This window comes from Meles meles, chromosome X (assembly GCF_922984935.1).
Source record: "Meles meles chromosome X, mMelMel3.1 paternal haplotype, whole genome shotgun sequence".
NCBI classification, from domain to species: domain Eukaryota; kingdom Metazoa; phylum Chordata; class Mammalia; order Carnivora; family Mustelidae; genus Meles; species Meles meles.
Genome location: NC_060087.1, coordinates 6865248 through 6883565, shown reverse-complemented (window position 1 = coordinate 6883565; position 18318 = coordinate 6865248). Strand labels below are relative to the sequence as shown.

Sequence of the window (18318 nt, the reverse complement as noted above, 5' to 3'; positions counted from 1 at the left end):
CGGACCACCAACTAGCTTTAGGAACTTGGGCAAGTCCCTTGAGCCCAAGGGCTCTCAATCTTGGCCACACCTGGGAGTCACCCAGCAACCTTTTCTAAAGGTGATGCCAGAGCCCACCCAGGATGCCTTGACTCAGAATCTCAAGGCACAGCACCGGGGCACAGTGTGCCGTCAAAGCTCCACGGGTGTCTGTGCTGTGCTTTACCCTCTCTGAGCCTCAGCGTTGCCGTCTGAACAATGGGTAGAATAGTTTTTACCTCGCGGGACCATTGAGAAGAAAAACCATAAATAAATATTAAAATCCCTTTGTAAATGACAAATTGCGAAGCAAAGTATTTTCCCTGGCAGAAAACAGCTGTAAATTTTAACAGAACTCACCTGTTAGACTCTCATCAGGACAGGTTGTTTCTGGCACAAGGTAAACTGTTGGAGAAACTCGGAGGCAGAAAAGCATTAGAAGGTGCTCATCTCATTCCACCAACACACACCTCTCCTTGCTTTTTTTAAGTTTTTATTTCTTTTTTCATTTCTTTTCAGTGTTCCAGCATTCATTGTTCATGCACCACACCCAGTGCTCCATGCGGTACATGCCCTCCGCTTGCTATTTTCCAGCCAGCGTAAGAAAGTTGAATGACTCTTGGTCGCTCTCCAGTGGTCTGGTGACTCTAAGTCACTCTAAGTCAGGAGTTGGCAAACTTTCCTGTAAAAGGCCGAATGGCAAAAACTGCTTGAAAGCAGCCAACGACAATTGGTAAACGAATGGGCGTGGCTGTGGCCAATAAAACTTTATAGACACAGGTGGTGGGCCGGACTTCGCCCCCTGTGCCGTAGCTTGCCAACCGCCGCTCTGAACTTCCAAGGAAGATACCAAAATGTTCAAAGTCGATTCATGAAAGCAGCGGGGAATCTGTTGAATGAAATGAAGCAAAGAGCCATATTCTTTTTTTTTTAATTTTTTTATTTATTCATTTGACAGAGAGAGATCACAAGTAGGCAGAGAGGCAGGCAGAGAGAGAGAAGCAGGCTCCCTGCTGAGCAGAAAGCCCAATGCGGGACTCGATCCCAGGACCCCGAGATCATGACCCGAGCCGAAGGCAGCGGCTCAAAAAGAGCCATATTCTATTTGTGCTCATGCGTGCGGGATCGAGGCCCGCATAGGTCTCCATTCTTGGCTGGGGTCCTGCTTCTCCCTCTCCCCCTGCCTGCTTCTCCCTCTACTTGTGTTCGCTGTCTGTCGAATAAATAAAATTTAACAACAACAAAAAAAAAACCTACCCCAAAGCGGGGTCCCTTTGTCCACGTTTTGTAAATCCCAGGGTTCCCTTCTACACAATTCAAGAGGGAGGGGACTGTCCCCCCACCCCTGCACACACTTGGCAGCCACTGGAGACAGAGCATCACGAGGCAGCCGGGTGGCAAGTGGGATGGTTTGGGGGCTAAGAAGTTGGACGTGGGGACCTCATGCCAAGTTGCTCTCCTCCTCGTCTCTCTGGACAGGCTCCTTTGGTGACCCCGTCACAGCAGCCGAAGCTCCCTGGAAGTCCCCATAGAGGAGTCTGGGTCTTAGATCTGGAAGTCAACTCAGTAGCTCTCGTTGGGACCTGGCACCCAAGGAAGGGCTCAAACTTTACTCTGAACACAAAACCCCCGGGAAAATGCAGACTCTGGCTCAGCAGACCCTGAGCAGGGCTTGGAATGCTGCTTTTCTAACCGGCTCTGGTGCCACAGAAGAGGCTAGGCTCTCTCATTCTGGTTACCAAGCAGAAGGAAAGGTCCCAGCTGCACACATGTGCTGGGCGTCCATGAAAGGTGACTCACGTCTCCCAGGTCGCTCAGCTCTGCAAAGAAACTAAAAAGGAGACTTCCTGGACCCTCAGGCTCCCGCCCCCAGAGCAGTGCTCCCCAAGGACTGGTCTTCAGGACCCCAGTCCCTGGAGATGGAACTTTCCAGTTAGATAGCCACAGAATCCACTCTCGTCCCCGGGCACCTAGCAGCATGGTGCGCAAGCCCAGGATCCTGGAAGCGCTTTGGGAAGTGCCTCCCCAGTGTGTGCGGACCTCCCCGGCCTCCCCAGTTCTCCGGGCACTCCTGAGCCGAGCAGCTGACAGCTTGGCAACTCCCCGGAGAATGCGAATCATCCACAGCCACCGCCGGAAAGGCTCATCCTTCTGCAGACGGACTGAAGCTTGAGAAATGTCAGAAAAGGAAACCAGCCCATCCAAAGGAAGCTAGCTCCAATTTCCGCTTGGGTTAGTCTCGGCTGGAAACAGGTGGAGGCCCCGAGTGAGTGTGAAATGAACACGGAGCCCTGCAGAAGGAAGGAATGTTCTACCGGCAAGCATCCTCTGGACCCAACCTGTCACACACAGCCTGCGGGACGAGAATTTATGTACGTGTTTCCAATTTCTCTGACAGAATCTGTTTAGATTGAGGGCGGCTGTTTAATCTTTGGGATATGTGTTCCATAACAAATGCTGGAATCACATGGAAATTGCTCCCTCCACTCTGTGAGCCAAACCCTGACTGAAGGGGTTTGGAAATCCCCACAAGGTGCTTTTTGCTTATTGCTCATTCGGAAAGAAAAGACCGTTTCTTTAATGAAATGCAATGTGGAGGAACTGCCAAAAATAGATGTTCCCTATCTGCTTTCACATATGGTAGCTTCTTTCTAGCCAGTTAACTGCCAATGAACTGGGGACGGGCTTTAACGACGGGTGTGCCGGGCTCCCCTGCGCTCGGGCAGAGTGCGTGGCCCCAGGAGGCCGTGGAAGTTTCTGGTCCCGTCTCAATTCATGGAAGCCCACGAAGAAGGCTGCCTGACCCAGATGTTTATTGGCAAGGCCGTTCTGGTTTGCTCTAGCTAAGCTCCCAGAATTAAAACTGATGGGTTGTGACCTTTTGGACAAATCCTGTTTGTTCGTTCTCCCCCTCTGGTTTTTAACTACGTGTGTTGAGGGGAAATAGCCAAGGCCCACAGAAGGCTGGTCTTTCATGAGTTTTACTAATGAGACTTATTTCTACATTAACACCACACCGGAGAGATTTTTCCGTCTGGAGGCGCAGTGGTACTGGGTTTTATGTCGTCTGAAAGTAAGCAAGTTGCCGCAGTCTCGTGTTTCGTGAACTCTTACTCCAAATTTTAAGCTAATCTATAGTTTGGTGCCCATGCGTATTTCTGCCTTCCCACTCTCTGAGCCCATGCAAAGCTACAGAGAAATGGAATTCCTTATCAAGTGCTTTCTTTCCTAAAAACTTACCATTCAGGGGCACCTGGGTGGCTCAGTGGGTTAAGCGCCTGCCTTTGGCTCAGGTCATGATCTCAGTGTCCTGAGATTGAGCCCCGCATCGGGCTCTCTGCTCGGCAGGGAACCTGCTTCCTCCTCTCCCTCTTCCTGCCTCTCTGCCTACTTGTGGTCTCTCTCTCTCTGTCAAATAAATAAATAAAATCCTTAAAAATAAATAAAATTTACCATTCATTTGGAGTCAGTGAGATTTTTTGTGACATTCCTTAAGAGATCTGAATTTTTGTTTTATTTCACGTTTTTGGAAATGACTGCAGGTAGAGCCGGAAAGAAGGCAGGTGGTTAGCCCGATCTGTGCTTCTCATGTTAGGGGTCTTATAATTCAACTGAAAACAACGTAAAATTAATTTCCAACTAAAGCTCCCCAGGGGGCCTCATAACGTGAAATGGTCGGTGCCAAGAGCCTTCTGTACGGTGTCTCTTGTGGAATTCTCACAGCTGCGCTGCTGGTCAGGAGCGACAGCTGACTTGACGGAGATGGGATAATCTGGGCTCAGAGAGGTTCAATCCCTTTGACGATGTCACACAGTGAAAAGGCAGCAGAGCTGGAACTCAAGCCCGGCCGAGCACTTAATCAGCATGACTCCCTGAAAACGCAATGTTGAAATTCGGTCAGAATGCTGGTTGTTGACTCTTAGCATATCATTAGGCCATGGAAGTTTCCAGGCCTGGCTCTAATACCCCTGATATGTGCCAGTGGCTTGACTTATATCTCTAACCTCAACGATTCCCCTGAACTGCGGTGTCCAACGAGATCGCCCGTGTAGCACTTCGACAACGGAGCTCCTCGCCTAGTCTCGCCCCTGACGGTAAATAGCAACTTGGTTGTACCATTTTATACCCTCTCCACCGGCAAATGTTGGCTCTACCTCAGAAATGTTTCCAGAATTCAAGGCTTCTCTGGGACAAGCCTCCATCATAACTCCAGTATTTGAAATAGCCTCCTAGCCACACTGCCGGCTTCCAGTCCCACTGGACCACAGCCAGAAAGGTTCCTGAACAGCGCAAGCCAAGCACATCCTTCCTCTAAACTCCTTGTCTGTACCTGGCCCTGTGAGACTTGGAAGCATCTGCTTGTGTTAGCCTCCCACCGAGGGAAAAACAAAACCAAATTCACATGCCCCACACTCTGTCCACAAGCACCACACAGCCTGCAGCCACTCACCACCCCCCTACCCGGTGGGGCCCCCAGGAAGTTAGGCCTGTTCCCACCGCAGGACATTTGCATCTGCTGGGCCCCCCTGCGGATGATCTTCCCTAAGCTGGCCCCAGCCTGGCTCCCCACCCCCCTCCCCGCTTCTAGGTCATCAAAGGGACGTGGGCATTCTGTTTTTTCCTTCATATTTTTGTCAAGTTGAAAATTAAAAAAGAAAAAAAAAAGCAACTGGTGGGTGAAGACATAGTTTAAGTTCTTGTGATTCCCAAAGTAAGAGATAAAAAGTTCGAAAGGACAACAGAATTAGTGTTAGACCACGGCCCAAGCTGTCCTGCTAGCCTCTGTGCACAGGGCGGAGACACAGATGGCCGGGGACAGCGGTCTCACCCCATCCTCGGACGTGTGATAGCTCCAGTCTGAACTCTTATTTGGCCGTTACCCTCCGGGCGAAGACCAAGGGATTTTAAAGCTGACCGCACGGACGTCACCGTCCTACAGGAAAATCTTAAGGAATCGGACTTTAACTTCAGCCGTCCCCGGAATCAGGTTTCCAGAGGTTCCGCTGGGCAGAAACGTGCTGTGAAATCAGTATCTCTTCCATTTACAACATGCTTCTCGAGGACGGGGCTTGTTTTATTTTTAAAGGTAAAGTTCAAACATTTTATTTTTAATAAGGTGCCAATGTTTACACAGAGGGTTACAATTTAAAAAAAAAAAACAAAACCACCACGTTGCTACGTGGTCGTTCCCACACCGAATGCGAACCGATGTCATAAAAGTCGCACGGAGGCTCATTCCCAGCACACCTAGGACGGCAAATAAATAGTTATTACTGCACCCGCGAAGATGGAGTCTGGTTAATGTTGCGAAGTTAGGTACGCGTGCTCCCCCGCCATGTAACTCATTTCAAAGGCTCAGAGCGGGGCGGGGTGGGGGGGGGTGAGAAAACGTTGCCCACGTGAAATCAGAACGAAGCTGACTATTACAGGTAAGTAACCCGATAGCGCCACTCCTCCGGTCCTCGTTGCCAGCTCGGCACCTGATGCAGAGCGCTGAGCAGGTCTGCACGTGTTGATGGTGTCACGTAACCATTTCTCACCTAAGCGAAACCAATTTTTCAGTTTCTTTGACGTCTTAGGGCCAAAAACAGATCTCCTGAGATGTCTTCTCCTTTCTAAGGTCATTTGGGAAGGACTAAATAGACAAACTGCGGATTGGGAACCCAATACCCTAACTGAGTAGTGATTTGCTTCTAACACATTTCCCTTTCCACTAATGCCCTGCGCACATCTGCGGTCCCAGGGGATGTGCAGAAAAATGCAAGAAATTCGCATGTCCCTTTCCGGCGACCCTTTATTCGGTGTCTGTCCTTCTACAACACATTTCCTTCAGAGCAGAGAGGGAGGACAAGAAACAAGAAATAAGTTGATGTGTCTCATCGGAGAACTTTTTCCATTCTGCGTTCATGCTTATTTACATAAAATCACTGATTCAGAAGGAATCCAGAAAGTTCTACAAAAGTCTAAAGGCTTTGGTTCTGGAAAAAGATAAAACCACATTATTCTCAGTAATGTTTGTTTTCCCTCCACATCCCAGTTGTACTCCTCTTGTCAGATCACTAGGTAAAGTGGGGAAGTTCTACATCTGGATACAGCAAATAGCTTCAAAATCCCTACCCGCGAACTTTTACAAGAAAGAGTGACAAAGAGCTCGGGAGCCGGTCCCCCATCAAGTTTGTCTGAGACCTCAGGCCGGGGGGCGGGTGGGGGCCAGTGGACCCGCAAAGGGGAGTTGGGGCTCCAGAGGAAGAAAGCGATCCCTCAGGGAGCTGCCCTGCCGACTCCCCCATTCTTGACCTTTACCGACCTGCCTGACCCTGGCCTTCTGGAGCCAAGCGCCCGAACCCCATCACAAATGAGAGGTTTGGCTTATGAAGGAAAACAAGGTTATCTGAGTCAAGTAGCATTCCCAATGGTTTCCCATGAACTGCAGACCTCGCTCCAATAAGCACTGGGGAGAAGGACACAGCACAACATCCCTTGGTGACCTTGGTCCGGAATAAACTATCCCTTCATCCCTCCATGGCCTCGGCTGGAGGAGGAGGAAATTCTGTGGTTCACTGACCTTTGGCTATCTATTCACTGTTTCATGTTCCCTTCTGAAGCTCCTTACTTCAGCTAAAAGGGCGTACTGGATTATCTAAATCCAGGCTATGACTAATGGATACTCTTTGGGAGACCACGTGGGGGTAAGAGGGAACGACACGAAGCCATCTTTAAGACCTTTTCAGATTTAAAGTCCAGAAGAACTCAGCTTCACCTGCGTATGTTCCATGGAAACCCCAGCAACAACACTAATACTAGGATCTGTTACTCGATACTCACGGGCCACAAAAGAGACACGAAAATTGACTTCTCTACTGCTGACTGGTGTTTCCACGCTGAAGGGGCTATTTGGTATTAGTTTGGAGGAAACCAGCCAATCACAGAAACAAATCTTCCAGTTTGCCAGCATGGTTGGACTTAACTTTTTTAATAACCCAGAGAACCCAACAGTACATTTACTTACACCAACTAGAAGGTTCTAGGTTTTGATTAGGGCTAAGAAATGATGGCTTCCAACTGGCAGTTCTATGTCAAATCTGACAGAAGGGGTGGGAAACTATAAGGTGAGAAAAGAGTCTCTAGAGTGTTCAGCGAGGAAAAGGGTAAGGAGGGGTGCCTGGGTGGCTCAGTGGGTTAAAGCCTCTGCCTTCGGTTTCAGGTCATGGTCCCAGGGTTCTGGGATCGAGTCCCCCATCGGGCTCTCTGCTCAGCGGGCAGCCTGCTTCCCTTCCTCTCTCTGCCTGCCTCTCTGCCTACTTGTGATCTCTGTCTGTCAAATGAATAAATCAAATCTTTAAAAAAAAAAAAAGAAAGAAAGAAAGAAAAAGAAAAGGGGTAAGGAGGACAGGAAGGACGGCAACCTGGACACGATGATGGTGCCCGACACAGTGGATAGCATTCCCTCCGCAGGACCCGTCCCCATTCCTTACTAAGAGAATCAAAATTTCATTCAGGGAATAATACGTCTAGCTACAAACTTTCCCACACTCGCAGGCAGCCAGGGGAGTCATGTGACAGAATTCTAGCCGATGGATGTAAGCTGAGCCTCTCCGGGCATTTTGCTTTCCTAGTACGGGCCTTGTTTCAGGCCTCGTCCTCCCTCCTCCTGTCTAGGAAGCAGACATCTTACCGGCAGCTCAGGAACCACCTTGTGGCTCAGAGGCGGCAAGCCAGGGGACAAAGGACGCCAGAGGACAAAGGACGGCAGAAAACAATACCAAAGGACATGAATCCTTGATGATAATATAGAGAGAGTCGACAGTGCCTGACCCCGGGTTTCTCAGTCAACTCTCCACTGTCCGTTGGATCTTTCTCTCACTTGCCGCCAAATGCGCACCCGCTCCGTCAGTATCCGATAACAACACACACGCCGAGGGCGGCTCAGGGAGCTGGGAAGAGCCAAGACGGACGGGAGCGGGCAAGTGGGAGCGGCCAGGCTCACACAGAGAACACCGTGGACTTACATCACAGCTCCGGGCCTTCTCCCAGAAAAGACTGAAGTCCTGACTAAAGAGACAAGTGCCCCATTAAGTTCAATACAGAGAAGCCCAGTGCTCAAACTGGCTGTCGATGGTTTAACTCTGCCCTTCTGTGTTCCGCGTACAAGCACAGAAGTGCACACTCAGACACTAACGCCAGACGTTTTGCATCCTACGGAGAAGCTAATGGAACAGATTTAGAATCAATTTAGTATCTCTCTTGCAGTCCATTTGGAGGAGTTCCTACTGAGACTTTGTATGCCTCACCCTCTCTGCAGCCGTATTTAATAGGATCTGAAAGGAAAAATAAGTGGTAACACGGGGCAGCCTGTTTTGACCCTCACGTACGCTGTTCGGAAATGAAAGCAACACATTTGCAACACGACGAGCAGGTGTGTACACCCTCAAAATCAGGATGAACCCCTTTGTGCGGGAGGAGATACGGGCAGTACTAAACACGCCAGGAGTTCATCATGCAGTCCCAAGGTGCTGGCCTTGCACAGAGAAAGGATTTCTTCATATGCATCATCGCTGGAGCCCCTGGATGTTGGTTCGGAAACTGACGGGAGAAGCCGAACAGTGGGCCGAGCACGGGAGCAAGAAATGGGATGGTCAGGAGTGACCCCACTGGCAAACTGTCAGCTTTCACTGTGTGCCGATTTCATTTCTTTGTCTTTTCCAACAAAGTGAGTGCAGTTAGCTTTAGTCCGATTCAGCGAAATAGCAGCAACACTTCAGGAACCAAGAAAGAAAAGATGCCGGCGGGCCAATACTCCTTTGCCTTTTGGACTCAAAGCTACACAAACATCAGCCATAAAACGAGGGACAAACACTTCTGGACTCAGCATCTGTGTTCCGTGTCCTTGTACGAACCACATTGTTTATACCCACCCCCATGCACCAACGGAGGTTAATAAACTCATTAAGAAACACAGCTGGAAACTCATAAGGGGTTAAAGCTATAAAATGCCTACTCGTTGATGTCTCTCTCTTTTTTTTTTTTTTAAAGGCTTCATCCTTCTTCCTTTCCAACAAAGCTTTTGTTTCCAATGCCCCCAGCGCACAATCGTTCATTAGGATAATAACATAGCATTTGTTTATTTCTTTTAAAATGACACGGTTGTGTTTTTCTCAAAATAAATGCCACCTTGTTTCTAATTAAACATGATGGATTCAGGGTCCTGGTTTGCCATCTGGGCCATATGTCTCAAGACATCCTTTTTCGTGATGATGCCAAGAAGTCTCCTGGAGAAGAAACAAAATAGAGAAAAGAGGTCAGCTTTGCAAGATTGACTCCTGCCTGCCCTAAACCCCAGGGCCTTCTCCACCTGGACGCACAGAGAGACATTTCCCAGCTTTCCCTGCAGTCCGGTGGGGACAAGTGAGTAAGCTCTGGCCGATGGAGATGGAGATGTAGGTGGAGAGGAGAGATGCCCTTCCCAGGTCACCTGCACATTTCCAGACACTCTCTCCCCTCAACTGGTGGCCACAGGCAGGGGAGCCAATGAAGGACTCTGAGGTCACAGAGGACTGACTTAGCAGCCACCAGATTCAAAGACCTGGGTCCTTGGATGACCCTATGGTAGAGAGCCCACACCTGCTGAAACCCACACTGGGCGTGACGTGGAGGGGAATGAAACACTACCATGTTAGGCCACTGAGATGGCAAGCTTGTTAATTACAGAAAGCTCCCCTAAATTTCAGGACTATAATCAATTGAAAAAATCAATTGGGAAAGCCTTTGTCAAAACTGGGCCACATCACAGAAATTCCAAGTAGAAGGTAACAACTGATTCTATTTTAAGTCTATCATAGTGGACGGGTAAAGTTTAACATTTGTATTTCTCGCCATAAACGGAAATGACCACTCTTCCGAAATTCCACTGTTTTCAACTTACGAAAACAAGGCCTCTTAACGGGGTTCCTTGTGTAAGGGCCTTGGACTACACACTGTACAACCCCAGGGAGTACCATTTCAAACACGACAATGTAACACGCGCCCCAGACTGCACAGAACACACCTGCACAACCACACCCCGCAGCCCTTACTCAATCTAGATTTTATTAACTACTTAAATGACCACCTGCTGGGACAAACCATGCCCCCTCGGTAAAGTAAAAGGTTTGAAGGAAGGGGGTGTGCACAGTTTCTTTAGAGAAAGAAAGTTCCACTGGCCAAATCGGTCTGCCAGACCGCACACCCAAGAAAAACAGAAGGAGAACTAAACAGGGTCAGGCCGACCGTGGAATACTGTGTAGTTAATAAAATGAAAGATTTCTACTCTGTATCGATATAAAATAACGAGATACCCCCAAATCAGAAAACACAAATGCAACACTCTGTGATTTATTTAATGAAGGCCAAATTGGTCAAATTCATCTCCCGTGCAACCGAAGGGACTATGACGAGGGAACACTAGCATCCGGGGCTGTGCTGGACTCACTTGCCGCTGGTGAAATGCATGCTGGGTAGTGAAACTGTCAGGCCAGAATGGTCCCTGACCACACGGCCCTTAGCCAACCCCGAAAAAGTGATTGTTTTCTGACCCTGGGGGAGACAGTGGGTACTGCCTATTCCCCTCTCCCTCCCAGGAACGTCTTCTTCAAGAGATGGGAAGATCGCAAAGGGACTTGAAAAGCATGGATATCAAAACCCTGCAAGCTTCGTGACTCTGCTGTGAGGCTCCACGCAATGGAAGGAAACGTACAAAGCGAGACAGAATCAGCAAATGGACATTTTGCAACGCCTGTTGTAATAATTAGTTCAGTCGGTAATCATCCGCGGGTTCCACAACCGCTGGGCAAATGGTTGCTGGAAAGCAAAAAACTCGCCTGATCTCACAGGATCCTTCCCCAGATTACACACAGAGAAAAATGTCCCTTCTCAGCGGAGGGCTCTGGTCCCCACCACCTCATCTAAGTGGCAGAGCTTATCACCAACAAAGCTGGAAAAGCGGACGTTGTGACATCATCTGTTTTGGCACGTGGCCAGAAACGACTTAGCCAAATCAACCCACCGGGAAGCTAGCAAACAGATTCCCAATGGGAGACTACCGGTCCCGGACTCTTCCCAAACAGAAACAAAAACTGTGTCATAAATAACACATCAAAACAAGGCAAGAAAGTGTTCTAGATGAAAGGCTAAAGGGGCAAAACAACCAAATGCAATGTGTGGACCCTGAAAGAATTCTGGGTTGAAATTAGATATGAATCAGATATTGAGTGATATACTGAGTCACTGTTAATTCTCTATAATTACAGTTTGGGGTGACATAAATTAATTTCCTTAACTTTTAGAAGATGTTTGTTCCACTCATAGCTGCCAAACCCTGGCCGCACGCAAGATGCCCTTCAGTGAGTGACTGGATTCCTAAACTGTGGCCCCTTCGGGTGATGGAACGTTATTCAGCGCTAATAAAGAAACGTGCGCTCAGGTCACGAAAAGCCATGCAGGAACTTTACATGCATGTCACTGAGCGAAAGAAGCCAGTGCGAAAAGGCCACATCCAACTCTAGGACATTCTGGAAAAGGCTAAACTATGGAGACAGTAAAGAGATCAGTGGTGGCCTGGGTTGCGGGGAGGGAAGGAGGGACGAAGAGGCGGAGCCCAGAGGATTTTTAGGGCAGAGAAACCACTCTGTGTGATGCTATCATGGTGGATACAGGTCATTCTCCATTTATCAAAACCCATCAGTTCCTCAAAGGCAACAAAGGTAAAACAAGGGAAACTGAGGGGACAGGACAGGGTATGTGGGAACCCTGCATTTCATGCTCAATTCTTCTATAAACTCAAAACTGCTCTAAAAATAGTCTGTTAATTAAAGAAAACAAACCCTTGTGGGAGAAAAGTGGTCCCCTGAAAGGAGAGGGGTGCCGGTGCAGAAGGGTGAAACCGGGCATCGCTTTCTGTTCCAGCCGCTCAGAGCTACTTGGCTTCAACGGGGTTCATATGTTACTTTAAGGACTTTTCTAGAGGGTATCGGAATGCAGTAAGGCTGTCAATGTCCCATCAAACAAGAGTGGCCACACAGAGTCAGGGTCCTGACTCAGCTCAGGCGGCCGCCACGAAGCCCCACGGGCTGGGTGGTGACTGCGCTCACGGTCCCGGACACCAGAAAGCCCAGATCAAGGTGCTGGGGGGTTCAGTGTCTCCAGAGGCCTCTCTCCTTGGCTAGCAGCCCTCACTTGGCTTCTCCCCGGGCCCGCATATCCCTGCTGCCTCTTCCTGTTCCTGTAAGGACACCGGTCTTATCAGATTAGGGCCCCAGCCTGAGGACCTCATTTAACTCTCATTCCCGCATTGAAGACCCCATCTCCAAACCAGTCACGGTGGACTGGGGGCTTCAACGTAGGAATCTGGGGGGACAACAGTGAGCAGCAGGGTGCGGGGGGGCAGCTAAGGGGCGGGTCTCTGCGGTGGCGGGGGCGGGGGGATCAGGGGGTGTCTGCTGCTAGCCAACAGCCTCCCGACTGACACCGCTCTTTTGTCCTTTGCCATTTTCTCCTTGAAAGCCTGGCTCAGGACCCTGCCCTCTAGAACACCGGGGTAATACCGCCCAAACTGGGTTATGTCCATGTTCCCTAGTAGATGCCGAGCTCTCGGCTTTATTATTTTTTGGACATGTGTGAGCCTTCACCAGGTCTCAGAGAGATGCCCTGTAAGATGGTGCTGAAGCGAATGTTACTTCGAAAAAGTAGGGCTTGTTAGTGTTGGCAAAGGGACGAGGACTCTGCTCTCTCTCTCTCTCTCATACACACACACTCACACACACACACACACACACACACACACTCACGCATAGACACACCACCCCTCCCGTATCTATGAAGCCTGGTCTGGTCACCCTTCTTCCCCCCGGGGCAGCGTGGACGACCTCCTCTTCAAACTCTGTAACTGGAAACACGGGAACATCGAGCTGCTCACAATGCTTCTGGGGAAATGGGAACTCAGAGCGCTCTCGGGTCTGGGCATAAACTGTGCCTTGGCCTACAACAATTACTGCAAAAGAGAAAGGCTGAACACCCACCCGGGAGGGGGCAACGTCAAAGCCAGCAGAGATCGTAGTGGTGGGACGGGACTTACTGTAAACTGAGGGTCTGACCTTCTGGCCCCTTTGGGTTGGCAGTTCAAGCGAATCGAGGGAATGACGAATGGCCAGTCTGTGGCCATGAACATATCCAGTTAGAACAGCCGGGCTCTTCTGAGAAGGCCACCCTGTCCAAGTCCTGGGGGCCCACCTAGCAACCTTGGGGAAAGCTGATTCGACCTCCCCCCTCCCCTGTGCCCGCTTTGGCCTTCGAGAGCCTCTGTGGAGGATCCCACCAAAATGTAATGCGGGCTTAGCCACCGGAGGCTCTGGAGACTCAAGCCTCCTGGGGACAAAGCCTTCTGTGGTTCCTGGCATGGTTTCGCCATGACCTTGGGGCCCAGGCCCTGAGAAATCCTGCCGCCAAGGCAGGTCCACAGGACGAGCCGGGGCTCTCGCCGCGAGCGGGGAAGGCACATGGTGACGGAGTACATCAAACACGCAAGCTGGCTCAGGCCACGGCGGCCCTGGCCGCGAGCCCGAGGAGATGAAAGGGCCGCAGACGGGGCTCCCTTGCCAGCAGTAACGCATCAGCATCTGTGTTTGTTTAAAATATGCAGAGCGAGAGAGAGTGCGATTTTGTTTTCTCGCAGAACATTCAGAGCCAATTTCGGCACCCAGATCTTCACAGGAAAACCTCATGGGGCTGCGTGAGGTGTGAGCGGGCGGTAAGGGCAGAATTTCCTGCCAGAACTGGAAATTCCAATGATAACTGACATTGGATGATTATTTTTTTAAAGGAAAAGAGAAATGGCTATGTACTTGAGACGCCACGGGTGATCACAGTGGTAGTTACGCCGGGCGCTGGAAATTCAAGTATGTAAATGGGCTTCGGCATTCTGCAAAGTGGAGTCCGGGACGATCAAGCGGCAGCTCCTGGGTGTTTGCTAGAAACACACATTCACAGGCTCCACCCCCAGCCGAGGGATCAGTGGCCGCACTGGCCCGGGCACTCCGCGTTTAGCCTGGAGCTTTAATACTCTAGGGATTCCCGTGACCCACTGAGTACCTTTAAAAATCACCAGCAAAAAAATTAATAAATAGGGCGCCTGGGTGGCCCAGTTGGTTAAGTGACTGCCTTCAGCTCAGGTCATGATCCTAGAGTCCCGCTTCGGGCTCCCAGCTCCACGGGAGTCTGCTTCTCCCTCTGACCTTCTCCCCTCTCATGCTCTCTCTCATTCTCTCTCAAATAAATAAATAAAATCTTTTTTACAATTAACTTAATTAGTTAGTTAATAAAAATAAAAATCACCAGCAGAAGCGATCTCCGGTCCCGAACTTGCATTCGTCGCTTACCGACGGTCCCCCCCATGTGCAACACCCCCGCCCCCTGCTACGGCTGGAGCTGAGGACACCTGGCGCGCAGGCTTGGGGTTCTCTGGGTCAGTGCGCACATTCGGCCCCCTGCACAGCCAGGACGGTAGGAAGGAAGCGAGGGAGTAAGGAGGGCTCACTTGGCTGTGCATGGGCACCTAGTCCACGGTCACTGAGCTTCAGAGCAAGTGACCTTCCGGGCCAGTGAGTCTCTGATGTAATGTGGGCCGCCCCGTGCACAGCAGGCTTCTGAATAACATCTCCGGTCTCTACCCTCAAAGTGCGAGGAGCATCCCCTCTCTCTAGCAGGGACACCCACCATCTTAGGGGGCGACATCACCCTGGGTGAGAAGTGCTCGGTGAAGCCAGAGGGGGGGCTCTGCAGTGTTACTGACGTTAGAGAGTTAAGGCCTCGACACAGGGTATCAGCGTCCCCACAGCCCTACCCTTCAGCCTACAGAGAATATGCTGGGTGGACAACCGAAGGTTCCAGGCTACCCTGACTGGGCCAGTCTCTTCCTCTACCCAAGCCTCTGAAGCCGTGGGATTTGGGGTGCACCTCTGAGCCCAAAGAATGGCCCTGGGGCACGGCACGTCTCACACCATCATGAGCCTTCGGTCTGTGCAATGCTAGTTTCCTGGCTCGCGGTGACACAAAGCAAATGTAGTACTGTCGCCGCAGAGACAATGCCATGGGGCCACCAGATCTCCTAGCTCCTCGGGGACAGCTGTTCTGCAAACGAGAGGTTGTTTTGAACTGATTGTTGTTATTAGGGAACAATCCGAGCATAACGTGAACTTCACATCTGCTCATGGGTCATGTCATCCATGAGAAATTCCAGGTGATTGCGGAGAGCTGCCCCCCACTGAACCAAGGGGCACGGGAATACAGGCGATCCTTGAACAATATGGGTTTGAACCGCGTGGGTCCACCTACATGCAGATTTTTTTCGAAACATGCAGGACGGTACCGTAAACGAACTGTCTCTTCCTTATGATTTTCTTAGTCCCATTTCCTCCGGCTTCCAGACTACAGCGTGTAATACGTGTTCAGGCGAAATACGTGTTAATGCACCACTCACGTTATCGGTAAGGCTCTGGTCAACAGCAGGTTACCCACAGTCAGGTTTTGGGGGAGTCAAGTTCTATGTGACCTTAGACGGCACGGGCTGCCGGCGCCCCCAGCCAGGGCCGAACCGGGCTCCACCGGACACAGCCCGCAAGCTGACACCCTTATGACACCAGCTTCTGCAAAAGCCCTCAGCGCGTCTTAAGATACAGTGATCCACGTCTCGTAGCCGTTCCATGACTCCTAACCAGGCACCGTGCAGAGGCCATGCTCCGGGCCCGTGAGGTCCGCCCAGCGTGCCCGCACGCCCTTTTCTCACGAGCCTGTGCCTCTCGCTGCCCGCTTCCGCGTGGCGCCAGCACGTGGAGGCACGCCAGACCCCGTGACAGCGCAACAGGCTGTCCCTTCTCCCCGAGCCGAGTGCCACCCAGGGCGGGGGGGGGGGCGTGGGGGGAGCAGAAAAGCTGCCCAAATCCTTCTCCTTCAGCTCCTCCCTTTTTGACTCAACCCTCAGCCTGGGGCCGGACGGCAGCCCCGCGGGGAGGTTTCTCCCACCTCCCCGGGCACCGGCTGCCCCGCGAGGCCCCCCCGGGGACAGAGACCGTGACTTGTTCATCTTGGTCTCCTCGGAGCCCGGCCAGAGCACTCACCCACTCCGCGTCACCAGGCACTGCCGGAGCCCCAGCTTGCGGAAGATGTCCACCACCGTCTCCATGGGGGTGTGGTCCGTGACCGTGAACGGGCTGAGGTTGAGGACGCGCCGCAGCTTCAGGGGCTGCGGGCTGTTGGCCGGCAGCTCGGGGGGCTCCTCCGTGAAGTACATGATGGAGTTGCTCACGATGCCCTCCTGCCTCTGTCTGGCGTTCTCTGGAATGGGTGAGCGGGAACAATAAGCCACGCACAGGCCCGTTTCGCAACTGCCTCCAGCCCCCGTCGCGGGAACAGCGGCCTTCCCTCTGTCCGCGTCCCACAGTCCCACAGAGACGGGTTCAGGGGGCAAATGCCACATTCTTAATGAAGGGCTTCAGCCAAACATCTGGAAAATTGGCATCTCTCTGAGGCTAACGCTGTGTGAGGGTCCCCCTGCTGTGACCCGATCGTCGCCAAAGTCTTGACGTGTGGGCCTGAGCAAGGCGACTTCTTTGGGAGAATGTACTGCCTCCTCCTGGGCTCAGGGACACCCGGAAGGCCCAGGGCCTTCCACCCTTGCTTTCCTAACACTCCCTCATCATGGGTGCAAGTTGGACATGACAAGAAACTGCACTTTGCTGCCCAACGACCTTAGTAAGTGTTTTTTTTTTCCTTTTTTTTTTTTACAAACTAACTTTCAACTGGCCCAAATGGCATTATGAATCCTGAAAGGAACAAAAACCAATAGGACCATCCCAGGCTCACAGCCCAGAAATGCAGCTTAATTCCAAATATGGCCCTTGGGACCAAAGAAATAACTCCAGAGAAGCCACCATGCCCCCCCCCCCACCTCCTGGATGGCCTCTCTTAAAAATGGATCATTTTGGGGATTCCTCAAAGAAAGATAGTAAAACTGTTATGGTAACAATTAGGCTCTTTCTATCTGTAGGCAAGGACATGCAAACGCAAGCCGAAGAAAAGTAGGGTAACAGGAACTCATTAGAAATACAGCTTTATACAGTACTAGAAACCCAGGCTATTTTAAGTCACACGTAAAATAAATCCATCGGTCTCAAGATATTTCTCCAAGGCGATTTTCCTTCTGTTGGAATTTTAATCTTTCTTTTGGTTCATGGGAAAAGGTTAGGAAAAATGTACAGTGAGGCTTGTCTTAAAACGGATCCCGGTTTCTAGAATACGTCTCTGGCCTTCTCACAGACTACTATTCACCTACATTGTCCTTTGAAAAACAAAATTCGAACTGCCTGAGTACTCTCATGGAAAACTGGCAGCATCCGGGGTCAGGCTGAGTTTGAAAAAGGGTCTCTGTTCAAAAGAGGAGCCGTGGGCCCGCTGGGCAAATGCCAGTGCATTATGTAGGTCAGGGGAAATGCGGTTACAGCGAATGCGCTGGGATTCGACCACAAATACCAGAGGACGCGGAAGCACGACATGTTTTTCAAGTGTGGACACTGTGTGGTACGCGTTGCCCATCTCTCTCCTCAATCAAGACAGTTCCAGCCTGGAGCCCTGACGTGCGGAGGCGACTATCTATTCTACCCAAGCTAATTTCAGGGGCCACAGCTCCTGAAGGAGGAGGTACATCTTAATAAGGTCCGTTCCACTTTCTAGTGGACAATACGATGACAGCACCAGGCACAGAGTGCCGGTAAAGTAAATTTCACAAACTCTGCTAGACCGAGGAATTTTAAGGCTGGAAATAATCACACATGCAGTAAGCTAGTCCCGTGGTTTTTAGAGCAATGGTTCTCAACTGGGAGCAAGGTCGCCCTGACCCTCAGGGGACATTTGGAACTTTCTGGAGCTATATTTGCTATATATAGCTAGCAGATATATATATGTCTCCAGCAGCTAGCTGCCAGAGACCAAGAATATTGCTCAGCATCCAACAGGAAAGAACGGTCTGGCCCCAAGTGTCAATAGTGTGAAGGCTGAGAAGCCCTACTTGGGAGTTTTTAGGTTTTTTAGAGGGAGAGGTTTTTAGAGAGAGAACACTCTCATCCTGTCCATCAAAAATGCTTCCATGTGACAGACGCCGTCAACTAAAAAGGCTGCAGAGGAAAACAAACTCTATGGTAGTAGTCGGCACCAAAAAAAAGTGATAAAAATAAAATAAAAACTATTTCGAAGAACAGCCAGATGATTCTATGATAA

The 18318-nt window shown here is 50.6% G+C and overlaps 1 protein-coding gene across 6 annotated transcripts in view; it reads right to left on the bottom strand.

The window, feature by feature from the left end:
• Positions 1-3552: 3552 nt before the first annotated feature.
• The window catches only part of CLCN4 (chloride voltage-gated channel 4), a 62009-nt gene continuing 47243 nt past the window's right edge, over positions 3553-18318 (bottom strand). For 4 of the 6 annotated variants that reach the window (XM_045995057.1, XM_045995058.1, XM_045995059.1 and 1 more), the window contains 2 exons: positions 16164-16380; positions 3553-9287 (listed from right to left, as the gene is read on the bottom strand). In XM_045995057.1, coding sequence (XP_045851013.1) covers positions 9197-9287; positions 16164-16380 — 308 coding nt within the window. In that variant the 3' untranslated portion in view covers positions 3553-9196. The remainder of the gene's footprint in view (positions 9288-16163; positions 16381-18318) is intronic. The other 2 variants (XR_006816842.1, XM_045995061.1) reach the window with 2 other exon arrangements.